The sequence below is a fragment of the Salvelinus fontinalis genome, chromosome 26, assembly GCF_029448725.1.
Source record: "Salvelinus fontinalis isolate EN_2023a chromosome 26, ASM2944872v1, whole genome shotgun sequence".
Lineage (NCBI taxonomy): Eukaryota > Metazoa > Chordata > Actinopteri > Salmoniformes > Salmonidae > Salvelinus > Salvelinus fontinalis.
The window spans coordinates 11,908,085-11,927,950 of record NC_074690.1 but is presented as its reverse complement, the minus strand read 5'-3'; the positions used below and the strand labels follow the sequence as shown (position 1 = coordinate 11,927,950).

The 19,866-nt window shown below is 45.2% G+C and overlaps 1 protein-coding gene across 4 annotated transcripts in view; it reads right to left on the bottom strand.

The window, feature by feature from the left end:
- The window catches only part of LOC129823648 (ephrin type-B receptor 1-B), a 482,949-nt gene that overhangs the window by 76,746 nt on the left and 386,337 nt on the right, over positions 1–19,866 (bottom strand). For all 4 annotated transcript variants that reach the window (XM_055882517.1, XM_055882519.1, XM_055882516.1 and 1 more), the window contains one exon: positions 14,261–14,385. In XM_055882517.1, coding sequence (XP_055738492.1) covers positions 14,261–14,385 — 125 coding nt within the window. The remainder of the gene's footprint in view (positions 1–14,260; positions 14,386–19,866) is intronic.

Here is a 19,866-nt window from a genome sequence, read left to right as displayed (position 1 = left end):
ATTTTTGTGAGTAATGTTTACTGTTAATTTGTCATTGTTTATTTAACGTGTGTTTATTATCTATTTCACTTGCTATGGCAATGTAAAGATATGTTTCCCATTCCAATAAACCCCTTAAATTGAATTGTAATTGAATTGAGAGAGACAGAGAGACAGAGAGAGAGAGAGACAGAGAGAAAGAGATAGACAGAGAGAGAAAGAGAGAAATAGAGAGAGCGAGAGACAGAAAGGGAGAGACACAGAGAGAGAAAGAGAGACAGAGAGAGACAGAGAGACATAGAGAGATATAGAGAGAGACATTGAGAGAAAGAGAGAGATAGAGAAAGAGAGAAAACAGAACAGAAAAATACCAGAAAGCAACTGTAACGACTTTCGTTGGTGGAAGGAGAGGATGACCAAAATGCAGTGTGGTACGTATCCATAATAACTTTTAATGAGAATGAATACAAAATACAAAAAGAACAAGAGAATCAAAATGAAAACCGATGCAGTCCCGAATGGTGCAAACACTAAAAGGGAAAACAACTACCCACAACCCATAGTGGGAAAACAGGCTACCTAAGTATGATTCTCAATCAGAGACAATGATCGACACCTGCCTCTGATTGAGAACCATACTAGGCCAAACACATAGAAATATAACATATAGAACAAAACATAGAAAAACAACATAGAATGCCCACCCAGACCCTCCCCTATAGGTTCAGGTTTTGCGGCCAGAGGGGGGGGGGGGGGGGGGGGGGTACTGTCACACTGCATTGCTGCCTGCCTATTCAAATTTGGCTTTTTTATGTCTTTATTTTAGTTTGGTCAGGGCGTGAGTTGGGGTGGGCATTCTATGTTGTTTTTCTATGTTTTGTTCTATATGTTATATTTCTATGTGTTTGGCCTAGTATGGTTCTCAATCAGAGGCAGGTGTCGATCGTTGTGTGTTTGGCTATTGTGGTAAGCTAATATAATTCTATATTGTGTTTTCGCTGTAAAACACTTAAAAAAATCTGAAATATTGGCTGGATTCACACGATGTTTATCTTTCATTTGCTGTACACCATGTATTTTTCATACATGTTTTATGATGAGTATTTATTTATTTCACGTTGCTCTCTGTAATTATTCTGGCTGCTTCGGTGCCAGTTGTGATGGTAGCTGCAATGTAAAACTATGATTTATACCTCAAATATGCAAATTTTTCGAACAAAACAAATGTATTGTATAACATGTTATAAGACTGTCCTCTGATGAAGTTGTTTCTTGGTTAGTGACTAATTATATCTCTATTTGGTCGGTTTTGTGATAGCTACCTATGCGGTAGAAACATGGTGAAAATATGCGGTTGAGTCTTTGGCTATTGTGTTTTCGCTGTAAAACATTCACTGGAAATGATGGCTGGTTTCACAAGATGTTTATTTTTCATTTGCTGTATTGGACTTGTGATTTCATGAAAATTATATTATATGATATCCCTGTCCCGTTAGGCTAGGCTATGCTAGTCAGCTTTTTTGATGAGGAGGATCCCGGATCCGGGAGAGAGAGGTTTAAATAAGCACAATGTCTTGAGTAAAAGCCAAATTGGATTTATACCAAAACATCGCACAACTGATCATATTTACATCCTACACACCCTGATAGATGAACATGTACACCAAAATAATACCAAAATATACGCTTGCTATATCGACTTCCAAAAAGCATTTGATTCTATTTGGCATACAGGACTGTTCTACAAAGTTATTGAAAGTGGTGTAGGGGGTAAAACATATGACATAATTAAATCAATGTATACTGGCAATACGTGCAGCGTTAAAATTGGCAAGAAAAGAACAGAATTCTTTAACCAGAGGAGGGGCCTTCATCAGGGTTGCAATCTGAGCCCTGCACCCTTCAATATTTACATCAACGAAGTGGCCACAGACCTGGGCCCTGGCAGTAAACCCCAAAAAGACTAAAATAATGATTTTCTAGAGAAGATCCAGATCTCAGGGAATTAGACCAACGTTCTCAATTGGTACAAAATACATAGAGTACTGCACACACTACAATTACTTAGGTTTAAAAATAAGCTCAACTGGACACCTTAATAAGGCAGTGAATGAACTGAGAGAGAAAGCATGCAGGGCATTCTACGCCATTTAAAAGCTAATTCAAATTGAAATACCTATTCAAATTTGGCTAAAACTAATTGAATATGTCATTGAACCAATTGCACTTTATGGCAGCGAGGTGTGGGGTCCACTTGCAAAACAAGATTTCATCAAATGGGACAAACACCCCATTGAAAACCAGCATGCAGAGTTCTGTAAGATTCTCCTACAAGTCCAGAGGAAAACTACAAACAATGCATGCAGAGCAGAATTAGGCCAATATCCACTAATAATAAAAACTCAAAAAAGAGCAATTAAGTTTTGGAAACATCTAAAATACTGTGACCCCTCTCATATCATTACCAAGCCCTGCAATGCCAAGAGCTAAACAAAGAAAAGAGTCCCCTCATCCAGCTGGTCCTGGGGCTGAGTTCACAAACCTGTTCTACTAACACACTGAAGCCTCAGGACCAGAACATCCAATCAATCAGAATAAACCTGTAGAGGAAAGGCTGTGCAACCACTGCACAACAGCAGAACCTGAGACGGAGCTGCATTTCCTGACAAAATGTAAAAATATAAAACAATTAGAGAGTGTCATTTCCCCAAACTTGAAACCCGTATTCAAGGTTGTTATTATGAAGGATTATTGTTTGCAATGACACATCTTTGTAAATAAAGATTGGAAAGTAAAATACTATGTGATACATTTGAACTGCTATGAAAACCTTCAACATAGAGATTCAAATATGTTATCTAAGAAACGCAGAGAGCTGTTGGTTGGCAGCGCACTACATTGCTGCCTGCCATAAGTTGAGGTACAGTGTCTGACAGACCAATCACCCTGCACATGTCCTCTACGGTATGCTTATTGTTACTGTTGAATGTGTGGTTATTGTTGTTACTGTTGTCCCGTTGACAATTTTGATTCTCACTTTTTATATTGTAAATATCCAAAATAAGCTTTGGCAATATGTATATTGTTACGTCATGCCAATAAAGCAAATTGAATTGGGAAAAAATGAATTGAGAAAGAGCAATGTTAACACGTTTCCCATGCCAATAAAGCCCCTTGAATTGAATTGAATTGAGAGACAGAGAGACAGTGAGAGACATAGAGAGTCAGAGAGAGACAGACAGAGAGAGAAAGACAGAGAGAGACAGAGAGCAGGAGAAAGTACCCTCTCTATAACCCTCAACTGCTCTCCCCTATGGAATTGGCAACCTTATTTTCATTAATAACCAATTAGTGAATAAAGCAGCCCAGGTCTATTTGTCTAGAAGGACACGCTACATAGACATCTGTAGGTTTATTACCATCTATATGGATGAGCAAACAGCAGGTTGTATGAGAGGTATTTGCATGACAATAAGCTGTGAAGTGATAATATTTCACAGCGGCCATATTGGATTTTGGTTCATGACACATGCAGTAAAGGAGCTTGAGAGTGTTATTTAAAATGTGGTGTAGAAAGTTTTCCAAGGACTAATGAAGAAGAGTGTCTGTAACCATGACTTCAAGTCTGACAGAACATGACACGTAGAGAATTACAGGTTGTTATTATAAGGGATTATTGTTTGCAATGACACATCTTTGTAAATAAAGATTGGAAAGTAAAATACCATGTGATACATTTAAACTGCTATGAAAACCTTCAACATAGAGATTCAAACAGTTTATCTAAGAAATGTAACACATCATATAAAATGTAACACTTCAAAGGCTAAAACCGGCATCCAACCAGTCAACCAACATACCAACCAGTTGACCAACCCGCCAACCAGCCGACCAACCCATTACCCAGCCGACTATACCCACCAACCAGCCGACTAACCCATCAACCAGCCGACCAACCCACCAACCAGTTGACCAACCTACCAACCAGCCAACCAACCAGCTAACCAACCAACCCACCAACCAGCCAACTAACCAACCAACCGACTAACCCACCACCCAGCCGACCAACCCACCAACTTGTCGACCAATCAACCAACCAGTTTATCAACACCAGCCAGCCAACCAACCCACCAACAAACCAGCTGACAAACCAGCAAACCAACCAACCAGCCAATTGCCCACCAATGAGCCGACCAACCCACCAAACAGCTGACTAACCCACCGACCAGCCGACTAACCTACCAACCGGTCGAATAACCCACCAACCTATCAACCAAGGAACCAACCAGTTAACCAACCTACCAACCAGCCGACCAACCCACCAACAAGCCGACCAACCCACCCGCCCACCAACCAGCCAACCAACTAACCTACCCACTAACCAGCCAACCAACCAGCAAACCAACCAACCAGCCAATCAACCACCAATGAGCCGACCACCCACCAACCAGCTGACTAACCCACCAACCAGCCGACTAACCCACCAACCAGCCGACTAACCCACCAACCAGCCGACTAACCCACCAACCAGCCGACTAACCCACCAAACGATCGACCAAGGAACCAACCAGTTGACCAACCCACCAACCAGCCATCCAACCCACCACCAACCAGCCAACCAACCCACCAACTAGGTGACCAACCCACCAACCAGACGACCCACCCACCATTAGCCGAACAACCAGCAAACCAACCCACCACCAGCCAATCAACCACCAACGAGCCGACCAACCCACCAACCAGACGACTAACCCACCAACCACTCGAATACCCACCAACCTATCAACCAAGGAACCAACCAGTTGGCCAACCCACCAACAGGCCATCCAACCCACCAACAAGCTGACCAACCCACCCACCCACCAACCAGCCAGCCAACCAACTAACCCACCCACCCACAACCAGCCGACCACCAGCAAACCAACCAACCAGCCAATCAACCACCAATGAGCTGACCAACCCACCAACCAGCTGACTAACCCACCAACCAGCCCGAATAACCCACCAACCTATCAACTAAGGAACCAACCAGTTGACAAACCAAGCAACCAGCCATCCAACCCACCAACCACCCGACCAACCCACTAACCAGACGACCCACCCACCAACCAGCCGACCAACCAGCAAACCAACCCACCAACCAACCACCAACGAGCCGACCAACCCACCAACAAGCCAACCAACCAACCCACCCACCAACCAACCAGCCAACCAACTAACCTACCCACTAACCAGCCGACCAACCAGCAAACCAACCAACCAGCCAATCAACCACCAATGAGCCGACCACCCACCAACCAGCTGACTAACCCACCAACCAGCCGACTAACCCACCAACCAGCCGACTAACCCACCAACCAGCCGACTAACCCACCAACCAGCCGACTAACCCACCAAACTATTAACCAAGGAACCAACCAGTTGACCAACCCACCAAACAGCCATCCAACCCACCACCAACCAGCCAACCAACCCACCAACTAGGTGACCAACCCACCAACCACACGACCCACCCACCATCAGCCGAACAACCAGCAAACCAACCCACCACCAGCCAATCAACCACCAACGAGCCGACCAACCCACCAACCAGCCGACTAACCCACCAACCACTTGAATACCCACCAACCTATCAACCAAGAAACCACCCAGTTGGCAAAACCACCAACCAGCCATCCAACCCACCAACAAGCTGACCAACCCACCCACCCACCCACCCACCCACCAACCAGCCAGCCAACCAACTAACCCACCCACCCACAACCAGCCGACCAACTAGCAAACCAGCCAACCAGCCAATCAACCACCAATGAGCTGACCAACCCACCAACCAGCCGACCAACCCACCAACTCGGCGACCAACCCACCAACCAGACGACCCACCCACCAACCAGCCGACCAACCCACCACCAGCCAAATAACCCACCAACCAGCCGACTAACCCACCAAACTATCAACCAAGGAACAGACCAGCCGACCAACTAACCCACCATCACCCATCCAACCCACCCACCAACCAGCCGACCAACCCAACAATCAGGCGACCAACCCACCAACCAGACAACCAACCCATCAACCAGGCGACCAACACACCAACCTATCAACAAACCAACCAACCAGTTGATCAACCCACCAACCAGTCGACTACCCACCATCAGCCGACTAACACACCAACCAGCTGACCAACCCAACTACCAACCAGCCGAGCAACCCCTCAACCAGTCGACTAACCCACCAACCTATCGACCAACCAACCAGTTGACCAACCCACCAACCAACCAACCAGCCGGCCAACCAACCAACCCACCCACCAACCAGCCGACCAACCAGCACACCAACCCAACCACCAGCCAATCAACCACCAATGAGCCAACCAACCCACCAACCAGCTGACTAACCCACCAACCAGCCAACTAACCCACCAACCTATCAACCAAGGAAATAACCACAAGACTAACCCACCAACAAGCCATCCAACCTTCCAACCAGCCGACCAACCCACCAACTAGGTGACCAACCCACAACCAGACGACCAAATCAAATCAAATCCAATTGTATTTGTCACATACACATGCTTAGCAGATGTTAATGCGAGTGTAGCGAAATGCTTGTGCTTCTAGTTCCGACAATGCAGTAATATCCAACGATTAATCTAACCTAACAATTTCACAACAACTACCTTATACACACAAGTGTAAAGGAATGAATAAGAATATGTACATAAAAAAATATATGTAAAAAAATAAAATATATATAAAAATATATATATATATAGAACGGCATAGGCAAGATGCAGTAGATGGTATAGAAGTACAGTATATACATATGAGATGAGTAATGTAGGGTATGTAAACATTATATGAAGTGGCACTATTTCAAGTGGATAGTGATACATTTATTACATCAATTTTTCCAATATTAAAGTGGCTGGAGTTGAGTCAGTATGTTGGCAGCAACCACTCAATGTTAGTGATTGCTGTTTAACAGTCTGGTGGCCTTGAGATAGAAGCTGTTTTTCAGTCTCTCGGGGCCTGCTTTGATGCACCTGTATTGACCTCGTCTTCTGGATGATAGCGGGGTGAACAGGCAGTGGCTCGTGGTTGTTGTCCTTGATGAACCTTTTTGGTCTTCCTGTGACATCGGGTGCTGTAGGTGTCCTGGAGGGCAGGTAGTTTGACCCCGGTGATGCGTTGTGCAGACCTCACTACCCTCTGGAGAGCCTTACGGTAATGGGCGGAGCAGGTAATGGGCGGAGACAGGATGCTCTTGATTGTGCTGCTGCGCCTTCTTCACCACGCTGTCTGTGTGGGTGGACCATTTCAGTTTGTTCGTGATGTGTACGCCGAGGAACTTAAAACTTTCTACCCTCTCCACCACTGTCCCATTGATGTGGATAGGGGGGTGCTTCCTCTGATGTTTCCTGAAGTCCACGATCATCTCCTTTGTTTTGTTGACGTTGAGTGTGAGGTTATTTTCCTGACACCACACTCCGAGGGCTCTCACCTCCTCCCTGTAGGCCGTCTCGTCGTTGTTAGTAATCAAGCCTACCCCTGTAGTGTCGTCTGCAAACTTGATGATTGAGTTGGAGGCGTACATGGCCACGTAGTCGTGGGTTAACAGGGAGTACAGGAGAGGGCTGAGAACGCACCCTTGTGGAGCCCCAGTATTGAGGATCAGCGGGGTGGAGATGTTGTTACCTACCCTCACCACCTGGGGGCGGCACGTCAGGAAGTCCAGGACCCAGTTGCACAGGGTGGGGTCGAGACCCAGGGTACTATGGCGTTAAATGCTGAGCTGTACTCGATGAACAGCATTCTCACATAGTTATTCCTCTTGTCCAGATGGGTTAGGGCAGTGTGCAGTGTGATTTCGATTGCGTCGTCTGTGGACCTATTGGGGCGGTAAGCAAATTGGAGTGGGTCTAGGGTGTCAGGTAGGGTGGAGGTGATATGGTCCTTGACTAGTCTCTCAAAGCACTTCATGATGACGGAAGTAAGTGTTAGGGGGCAGTAGTCATTTAGCTCAGTTACCTTGGCTTTCTTGGGAACAGGAAAAATGGTGGCCCTTTTGAAGGATGTGGGAACAGCAGACTGGGATAAGTTGATTGAATATGTCCGTAAACACACCAGCCAGCTGGTCTGCGCATGCTCTGAGGACGCGGCTGGGAATGCCGTCTGGGCCTGCAGCCTTGCGAGGGTTGACACGTTTAAATGTTTTACTTACGTCGGCTGCAGTGAAGGAGAGCCCGCAGGTCTTGGTAGCAGGCCGTGTCAGTGGCACTGTATTGTCCTCAAAGTGAACAAAGAAGTTGTTTAGTCTGTCTGGGAGCAAGACATCCTGGTCCGCGACGGGGCTGGTTTTCTTTTATAGTCCGTGATTGACTGTAGACCCTGCCACATACCTCTCGTGACTGAGCCGTTGAATTGCGACTCTACTTTGTCTCTATACTGACGCTTAGCTTGTTTGATTGCCTTGCGGAGGGAATGGCTACATTGTTTGTATTCGGTCATGTTTCCAGTCACCTTGCCCTGATTAAAAGCAGTGATTCGCGCTTTCAGTTTTGAGCGAATGCTTCCTTCAATCCACAGTTTTTGGTTTGGGAATGTTTTAACCTGTTGGGGATGGGGGCGCTGTTTAGACTATTTATGCTAATTGGGTAATTTTTGAAACGGCTTCCCACAAAATCCTTGATCGTACAATATGCATATTATTATTATTATTGGATAGAAAACAGTCTATAGTTTCTATAGGAGTTGAAATTTTGTCTCTAAGTGGAACAGAGCCCATTCTACAGCAATTTCCCTGACATGGATTCAGATTTCAGAAATGTTGGCCACTGTTCTGAAGTCAGTTAAAACGGCACTGATATTGCTATGACTATACGGACACTTCTTACGTCTTCCCCTGGATGCCTTTACGTGATGACGATTCCAATGGGGTCGATTGCGCGTTCACAGGCCCCACAAATGAAAAAACCCTGAAGCTAGTCATTCTTTTGGAGCTGCGTCATGCGCCTAGAGGACACCGGCCCGCTCCTGTTCCAAGCATTAGTGAATGGGGTAATATTACTCGGGTCATGTTTCTACTCGTTATGGGAGTTAAAAACATCATAAGGTAGTTAATTTAAAGCGTTTTATAACAATTTATATCCGTTTAGTGCGATTTTGGGACATTTATTTTTGCAACGATGTGAATAGTTGGGCACGCTTTTCAGTTCATCCCGAACGCAGTAGGCATTTCCACATGGCAAGAGGACAGCTTTCCACCAAAAGACGATTGCTCTCAAGAAAGGATCCTTTGCCCAAGATACTGATGGAAGAACAGCTCAAGGTAGGACATTTTTATTATGATAAATCGTGTTTCTGTCGAAACATTTTAGTGGCTTAGGACGCCATGTTTTATGACGTAGCTTCGCTAGGCGCAAACTGTATTGAAAAGTAAGGATAAATTAAAAAATGTTATTCCGCAATTGTATTAAGAATTAAATTGTCTATCAATCCCTGTCCACCCTATATTTTTTAGTCACGTTTATGAGTATTTATGTATAAGAGTAGATCACTGTCTAAGTGGCGCAAGGACTTTTTCTGACCAGCTTGTCTACATTTCACATTGTCTAACCATGATTTTGGTGGCTAAATATAAACATTTGCGATCAAACTCTATATGGAATGTGTAATATGATGTTACAGGAGTGTCATCGGAAGAATTCTGAGAAGGTTAGTGAAAAAATTAATATCTTTTGGCGATGTTGACTTTTATCGCTCACTTTGGCTAGAATCAATGCTGGGCTGCTATGTGCTATGTGCTATGCTAATATAACGATTTATTGTGTTTTCGCTGTAAGACACTTAGAAAATCTGAAATATTGTCTGTATTCACAGGATCTGTGTCTTTCGATTCGTGTATGCTGTGTATTTTTACGAAATGTTTGATGATTAGTAAGTAGGTAAACACGTTGCTCTAAGTAGTTTTTCTATTCCATTTGTGACGGTGGGTGCAATTGTAACCTATGCCATCTACCTGAAATATGCACTTTTTTCTAACAAAACCTATCCCATACCATAAATATGTTATCAGACTGTCATCTAATGAGTTTTTTTGTTGGTTAGGGGCTATAAATATCTTAGTTTAGCCGAATTGGTGATGGCTACTGGTGTTGGTGGACAAATAAAAGATGGTGGATTATGCTAATGTGTTTTTAGGTAATAGATGTACATCTTTACATATTGTGTCTTCCCTGTAAAACATTTTAAAAATCGGACAAGTTGACTGGATTCACAAGATCTGTGTCTTTCATTAGCTGTATTGGACTTTAATGTGTGAAAGTTAAATATTTAAAAAAAATATTTTTTTTGAATTTCGCGGCACTGGTTTTTCAGTGGGGGGGGGGGGGGTGCCGCTAGCGCCACGCTGATCCTAGACAGGTTAATAGACGCTGTTGGTACGACATCGCCAATGCACTTGCTAATAAACCCGCTCACCGAATCAGCGTATTCATCAATGTTGTTGTTCGACGCAGTGCGGAACATATCCCAGTCCACGTGATCGAAGCAATCTTGAAGCGTGGAATCCGATTGGTCGGACCAGCGTTGGACAGACCTGAGCGCGAGAGCTTCCCGTTTTAGTTTCTGTCTATTGGCTGGGAGTAACAAAATGGAGTCGTGGTAAGCTTTTCCGAAAGGAGGGCGGGGGAGGGCCTTATATGCGTCGCTGAAGTTAGAATAACAATGATCTAGGGTTTTGCCAGCCCTGGTTGCGCAATCGATATGCTGATAGAGTTTAGGGAGCCTTGTTTTCAGATTAGCAGATTAGATTGTTAAAATACCCAGCTACAATAAATGCAGCCGGAAATGTGGTTTCCAGTTTACATAGAGTCAAATTAAGTTCTATCAGGGCCGTCGATGTGTCTGCTTGGGGGGAATATACACGACTGTGATTATGATCGAAGAGAATTCTCTAGGTAGATAATGTGGTCGGCATGTGATTGTGAGGAATTCTAAGTCAGGTGAACAGAAGGACTTGAGTTCCTGTATGTTGTTGTGATCACAGCACATCTCGTTAATCATAAGGCATACACCCCCGCCCTTCTTCTTATCAGAAAGATGTTTGTTTCTGTTGGCGCGACAGCTGACTGTACCGACTCCGATAGCGTGTCTCGAGTGAGCCATGTTTCTGTGAAACAAAGAATGTTACAGTCTCTGATGTCTCTCTGGAATGTGCCCGTCTACGGAGCCTGACCAGAAGACCACTCCGTCTGCCCCTTCTACGGCTTTGTTGTTTTGGGTCGCCGGATGGGATTCGGTCCATTGTCCTGGGTGGTGGGCAAAACAGAGGATCCGCTTCGGGAAAGTCGTATTCCTGGTCGTAATGTTGGCGAGTTGACGTTGCTCTTATATCCAATAGTTCCTCCCGACTGTATGTAATAAAACCTAAGATTACCTGGAGTAACAATGTAAGAAGTAACACATAAAAAACGAAATACTGCATATTTTCCTAGGAATGCGAAGCGAGGCGGCCATGTCTGTCGGCGCCTGAAGTAGTCATCATCAACCCACCAACCAGGCGACCAACACACCAACCTGTTGATCAATTAACTAATCAGTTGAACAACCCACCGACCAGCTGACCATCTCACCCACCAACCAACCAGCCGACCAACCTACTTACCAACCAACCAAGCAGCCGACCAACCCACCAACCAGCCGACTAACCCACCAACCAGCCGACCAACACAATAACCTATCGACCAACCAACCAGCCATCCAACCCAGCAACCAACCCACCAACTAGGCAACCAACCCACCAACCAGACGACAAACCCACCAACCAGGTGAACAACACCACCAGCCCAACTAGGCGACCAACCCACCAACCAGACGACCAACCCACCAACCAACACACCAACCTGTTGACCAATCAACCAATCAGTTATACAACCCACCGACCAGCTGACCAGCCCACCCACCACCAGCCGACCAACCCACCAACCAACCAGCTGACTAACCCACCAACCAGCCAACCAACGCATTAACCTCTCTACCAACCACCAGCTGACGAAACCCACCAACCAGACGATCAACCCACCAAATAGCCATCCAACCCAGCAACCAGCCGACCAACCCACCAACTAGGAGACCAACCTGATGATCAACCCACCAAACAGGCGACCAACACACCAACCTGTTGACCAAACCGCCGACTAGGCGAGCAACCCATCAACCAGCCGGCCAACCCACCAAATAGCTGACCAACCCAACTACCACCAGCCGAGAAACCCCTCAACCAGCTGACTAAACACCACACTATCGACCAACCAACCAGTTGACCAATCAATCAACCAGGTGACCAACCAACCCACCAAGCCGACCAACCCACCATCCTGTTGACTAATCAACCAACCAGTTGACTAACCCACCAAGAAGCCGACCAACAACCAACCCAACTAACAACCAGCCGACCAACCAGCAAACCAACCCAACCACCAGCCAATCAACCACCAATGAGCCGACCAACCCACCAGCCAGCTGACTAACCCACCAACCAGCCGACTAACCTACCAACCGGCCGACTAACCCACCAACCTATCAACCAAGGAAACAACCACAAGACCAACCCACCAACAAGCCATCCAGCCTTCCAACCAGCCGACCAACCCACCAACTAGGCAACCAACCCACCAACCAGAAGACCAACCCACCCATCAGGCGACCAAAAGACCAACCTGTTGACCAATCAACCAATCAGTTGAACAACCCACCGACCAGCTGACCAACCCATCCATCAACCAGCCGACCAACAAACCCACCAGCCGACTAACCCACCAACCAACCAGCCAACCAACCAACCAGGTTGGTGGGCTTATGGGTGGGTCGGCTGGTTGGCTGGTTGGTCAACAGGTTGGTGTGTTGACCAATCAACCAACCAGCCAGTTGACCAACCAACCCACCAACCAACCGACCAACCCACCAACCAGCCGACCAACCCACAAACCAGCTGACCAACCCACCCACCAACCAGCTGACCAACCCACCCACCAACCAGCCGACCAACGCAAAAACCAGCCGACCAACCGACCAACCAGCCGACTAACCCACTCACGCACCAGCCAACCGACTAACCCACCAACCAGCCGACCAACCCACCAACCAGTCGACTAACCCACCCACCAAACAGCAGACTAACCCACCAACCAGCCGACCCACCCAGTAACCTATCGACCATCAACCAGCTGACCGCCCGACCGCCCGACCAACCAACAAACCAGTCATCCAACCCACCAACCAGCCGACCAACCCACCAACCAGACGACCAACCCACCAACCTGTTGACCAATCAACCAACCAGCCAGTTGACCAACCCACCAACCAACCCACCAACCAGGCGACCAACCCACCCACCAACCCACCAACCAGGCGACCAACCCACCCACCAACCAACAAACCAGGCGACCAACCCACCCACCCACCCACCCACCCACCCACCCACCCACCCACCAACCAGCCGACTAACCCACCAACCAACCGACTAACCCACTCACGCACGAACCAACCGACTAAGCCACAAACCAGCCGACCAACCCACCAACCAGCCGACTAACCCACCAACCAGCTGACTAACCCACCAACCAACCGACTAACCCACTCACGCACCAACCAACCGACTAACCCACCAACCAGCCGACCAAACCACCAACCAGCCGACCAACCTATCGACCACCTAAAATACAAAAACATCTCAAACAAACTCTGCCTTCTCTTTTCTAGACTCTGTCTTATTCAGGCTCTATATCATCATGTCTGTAGACTGGGAAAGACTTGGGAAAAGCCTACAGGTCAATAAAACCTGCTACCATAGCCACTCTGGTCAGCTCTTGTATCTTATTAAAGCAGGTTCTATTGTGTAGGAGCAGACGGCAGTAGACGGGTCGATGCTAGCCCCACCAGACGCATAGCATTACCGCAGTTGGAGTAGGGAGGGGAGCAAGATGGAGCGGAGGTCAAGGTATTCACTTCATCCGACAGGGAAGGCAGGGAAACCAAAGAACAGTGGGAAGGAAAGGTGGACTGGAGGTGGAACTGAGATGACATTATCAGCCCAGGGGGGTTGGGGATTTCACTTCGGAACAGAAGAGAAACTTCTCTTGGTATCTTTTGTATCAATTCACATACAGATAAACACAGTGTATAAGCAGATGAATGTGTGTGCAGACATACCCTTATACAGTACACACATGCACACACGCACACACATGCACACACACACACACACACACAGAGCCTACCTTCTCATAGAAGCGTAGCTCGTAGTCCAAGATGATTCCGTTGGGCTGTTCGGGCTGTGGCCATGACAACGTGAAGCTCTTCATGGTGGAGCTCACCTGGTGCATGATGGGTACGATCGAGGGGGCTGCAAACAGGAAACAGGAAGAGAAACAGGAAGTTTAACAACCACTCTATATGGAAAACCAAAATGGCTTCTCTGTGTCTTGTAACAGCCTGAACGTTGCAAGAAAGTGGCAATGAAAGTTACACACAAAGTTAACACAATATAACACATAAAAAATGATCAGACAAAAGTCAAGCCGGTAAGAATCTGCAGTCAGAGCTGTCATGGGGCAGCAAGCACATATTTAAAAACGTCCTCACTTTTCAATTTTCTCTCTTTGTGCGGGTCTCCGCCTCCGATACATTAAGGTAACAATCTACATTGGGTCTGAATAAAATCATTACCTAATGCAGCACAAAGACCTGGACCATATGAAGTGTTAAATTATTTTCTTGATAAGAAACTGCCCTTTGAAATAAAACTCCATCCCATCTTTTTGTAATGGTTTCGACCTGGGTGCACAGTGTGGGGGCCTATTCTCTTATGCTCTCTCTCTGCTCTCTCTCCCATTCAGACACAGCACACCTGAGTGCACACATATGGGCTCTGAATTAACCCACTGCCCCAGCAATTTCCCCTTCATTCCCTTGCTTTTGTCCTCCGTGCTATCATCTCTATATTATCATTCCTTGTTCCTGTCTTACTGGGCTAGCAGAGGAGGGGGTGGTTGGGGTGGAGACTGTGTGCGCCGAAGACAAGCGCTTAGTGTCAAGTTTTATTAGTCGTATGTACAGGATATCCATGGTATACACCATCCAACGAAATGCTTACGAAATGAATACGAACATAAAGTAAATGGCTCAGTAGAATATATATATATTTTTAGCATAAGTATAATACAGGAAGGCAAACATGTAAACACTTTCTCTGATACATTGGACTATACATTTACTGTATTGTCACTATAAATTTAATGTATAGTCCAATGTACAGTCCAATGTATCATAGAAAGTGTTTAAATGGTGCAGTATTATTCTGTGTTAGTAATAGTAAATATGATTGCTGGTTGCAGCAATTGTGATGTGAGTGTAGCAGCAATTGTGATGTGAGTGTAGCATGAATCTGCATGTCTGTGTGAATTTAGCCCTGATTGGACAGGAGAAATACGTTACCTCCAGTGTATGGAAGAAAGGGAATTCTCTCCCCCTCTCTTTGCTCTTTGCTTATCTTTCGCAGTATCCATTCCAGGAGTATATGGAAGCATAGAATTAGGAATTAGAATACTTAGAAAAGGTAACTCAAGACGGTCGAAAGCCTTTTCGCCACGAACAGCCATTATTGCTAAATCTACATCTTGTTTTTTAGCGTATAGTATTAAACGGAAACATGTTCTTGTATTTGTTTGTAAGTGTCTATTTTTAATAAACCTCGTTTTATTAATATGTATTAAGTCTGGTAAGACTTTTGCCATTCTGTTGCTTATGAGTTTTGCTATTATTTTATTGCCGCAATGTATTAAACTTCTGGGACTGTAATCTGCAGGGGACTCTCCTGGTTTCCCTGGTTCTAATACAACTGAAATAACTGTTTGATACATGGCACTCGGAAGCACATTTGTATTGTCATTAGAGTAAATAGGGAAGCTACTTTGACCCAGAATATACAAAAAATTATATGGGAATCCCTGGTGCTTTTCTCTGCGCAATATTTATTTTGGGGTGATTTCCATTTTAGTGATTGTTTTCTATCTGCCTACAGTTGCTTCATGGTAATTGAGTCTAAGAAAGCTGTAGGATCAGACCAACTGTTATTTAATTCTGATTTATATAGATTTTCATATCATTTAAAAAAATTGTTATTAATAGCGTTGTTGTTTCTAATTAAAGCGTTTGTATCCTAATCGTTTAAAATTATAATTGGTTTTTAGTGTATTCGTTATGTGAGAGCTGCAAGGTGTGTACCAGGTTTATTTGCCATTAAATAGTATGCTTTATTTGAGTTTAACCTGTAGGTGTTGGCTCTCTTCAAACGTAAAATAACATATTACAGACATTTTATTTTCTTCTTTTCCATTTAAATATTTGTTATGGCCTTTTTCTAAGATAGTGTTTAATTGTAATTTCTAATTGAATTTTTACTGAGTATGAGATTATTATTCCCCTAATGCACACCTTAAAGAAATCCCAAATTATATTGGGGGTCGGCTTTTCTCTGTCCTCTATGTCTACATTTGTAAAAGAAAAGGTCTTTATTTTTTTCGCTTACGTATTTCATATATTTCGGGTCTCCATATTCTATCACTAAGTATATTTTCTGTTGATGTAATTTAGTTCCCGAGTGGCGCAGCTGTCTAAGGCACTGCATCTCAGTGCCTTAGACAGACTGAGGGGAGTGTGTATTCCAGAACCAGACCCCAGTCTAACAGACTGAGTGTGCATCCCAAATGGAACCATATTGACTACAAAGTGCACTACTTTTGACCACAGCCCATAGCGCTCTGTTCAAAACTTGTGCACTGTATATGGAAAAGTGTGCCATTTGGGACAGAAACTAAGACCCAGACTCATGTATTTAACCAGACAGACACAGTTTGGCCAATTATAGTAAGACAAGGCAGATATTTGTAATTCTACATGGTTTCAGCATGTCTCACTGATTGGATGAGTGAGGGTGTGTGCCCATGGTTGTGCTGCTGCTACAATCCCTGGTTCGGATCCAGGCTGTATCACATCTGGCTGTGATTGGGAGTCCAATAGGGTGGTGCACAATTGGCCCAGCGTCGTCCGGGTTTGGCCAGGGTAGGCCGTCATTGTAAATAAGAATTTGCTCTTAACTGACTTGCCTAGTTAAATAAAAATAAAAAAGCATGATACAGGAGAATGATGTTAGTATATACTGTAGTTGAGTGCATTTTTGGATCTCTGTGTGGAAGGCTGAGAGATGGAGGCTCATTATTCTGACCCCAAAACATACTGACAGAGCGCCAGATACAGTATGTCTATACACACTCTATTTTGTCGAAATAAACCCCTCCATCACCTTATTCTACCACACACTACTATACACAGACCCTGTGACCCCCCCCCCCACACACACACACACACTTTTCGTAAACACACCAAACTTTTTTCACACTCCAGCTCCCAAAATCCCCAAATAACCCCCAGCCAATCAACTCAACCCCCCTCCACTCCACCTGCCTCTCTTTCTCGGTTTCAGCCCACGCACTCTCATCCTACCCAGTCTCACCTTGGTATAGCTCAGCCTCTCCTCTCTGCCTGCCACACGCTCCAGTGCCCAAAGCTCTGCTGGGCCGCGTTATCAATTACCGGCCCTGGGCACAGCACAGCACACAGTGTTACTGACAGCCCCAGTAGGCCCCAACGCTGCTGTTGTCTTCCCTGCACTCGGAGCATCGGAAGGGAGTAGCGGAAGGGAGTGTGTATTCCAGAACCAGACCCCAGTCTAACAGACTCAGTGTGCATCCCAAATGGAACCATATTGACTACAAAGTGCACTACTTTTGACCACAGCCCATAGCGCTCTGTTCAAAACTTGTAAACTGTATATGGAAAAGTGTGCCATTTAGGACAGAAACTAAGACCCAGACTCATGTATTTAACCAGACCGACACAGTTTGGCCAATTATAGTAAATCAAGGCAGATATTTGTAATTCTCCATGGTTTCAGCATGTCTCACTGATTGGATGAGTGAGGGTGTGTGCCCATGGTTGTGCTGCTGCGTTAAACATTTCCATTTAAAAATCTCCACACACACAGAAGTACAATATACTGTACCCCCTGTCTAAACGTCACAATTAAATTATCCTAGCACTTCTGCAACTCATGGATAAAAAGTTTGCCTAGTCCTTGTTTGGAAGGCCTGTGTGTGTTAGTGCCCTGTTTGTAATGAGCCTGTTTTTGTAATAGGACTGTCAGTACCTGGCTGCAGGTCAATGGTCAAGTCCGCTGAAGCCAAAACGCGTCCCCATCGTTACCAGGGAACACCAGCGATGACAGTGATTGGTGGCTGTCCCCTGCACTTCTCTCCTCCCCCCATCCTGCATCCCTCCCCCTTCCCTTGTTGCTCTGTTCTACTTTTATCTGGCCCAACTGGCTGCCCCCAGCTTTTAATGCAACACTCGGCTTAACATTAATCAAAGTCAACCCTCCCAGTGACCCTAGCGAGCGAGTGAGAGAGAGAGAGCAGTAGGGGGGGGAGGTTATCTGCAAACTGCTACTCTAGCACAAGGCCATCACATTACACATCTACAACTCTTTAACTCCACACTACAGCACAGGGCCATCACATCAGTGGAGGCTCCTCAGAGGAGGAAGGGGAGGACCATCCTCTTCAGTGAAATTTCATACAAATAAAAATTGTGAAACACTAAAAAAGTTTTTTAGATAAAACTATCCAAAATATATTATTTTTGAATTTTTTAAATGTTTTAATTTAACTAGGCAAGTCAGTTAAGAACACATTCTTATTTACAATGACAGCATACCCCGGACAAATCCAGATGACGCTGGGCCAATTGTTGCCGAAAATGTTGTTGACTTTTTGTTGAAGAACCCCTTTCAGTCTCTGGTGTACACGGAGAAGGTGTGAATGAAAAGTGAGGGTCGACCTGCCTGAGATCAGTTTCATGAAGAAGGATGACGAGGTGAGGGCGTTCAATACCACCTGGTACAACAGTATAGCTGGTTAACAGGGAGCATTTCATCAATACCAACTGGTATCAAAAGTATAGCTGGTTAACAGGGAGCCTTTCATCAAGCTGCCAAGGCGGCTGCTTTGCTATTTTTTCATCAAAAAGCAGCCAAGGCGGAAAGTCTGACCTTTGGGCGAAAGAGGGGTACAGTGACCTGAAGAACATTGATCGTTCAGCTAAACGGCAAAACAAAAGCAGGGAGCATATAAATGCCCAAATCAGATTCATGCTTCTGAGAAATATCTGCATCGATTATGACGAAGGTCTGCGTATTCAAACAGCGAGAAAGTAAGAAGAAACAGGGATGTCCTCAAGCGCCTCATCAACACCACTGTGTTTTTGGACAGGAATCTGCTTTTAGAGGACACGACGAGAGGGAAAGTTCCGCTAACAAGTGGAACTACAAGGAGCTTGCAGCGGTAATTGCACGTTACAATGCTTTACTTGCTGAACATATAGAACTTATCTGGGATGTCGAAATCAATTCACAGTGATTTGATAGCTTCCATTGCATCATCCATTAAAAGTTAGATTAAAGAGAGGTTGATGCAGCAAAAACAAAATTGTGCGTGCTCAAGTACAGTAGGCTTTACACTTTCCTCCGGCATTTATTTAGCAAAGATGATAACACATAATCACTCCTGAACAGACTCAAGCAAAAACTAATTCCATAGATGTTGCAGCAGCCTAGGCTACACCTAAACATTATAAATCTGACATGCCCTATGGGATGAAAACAAGACTATTTTTCAGTCTGATCAACTGTAGGCTACTAATAAGAGCAGATGCATACAGCCTATGTGCCGTGTCCATCTGGTCAGGGTAAATTAATTGGTAACGTTCTGTA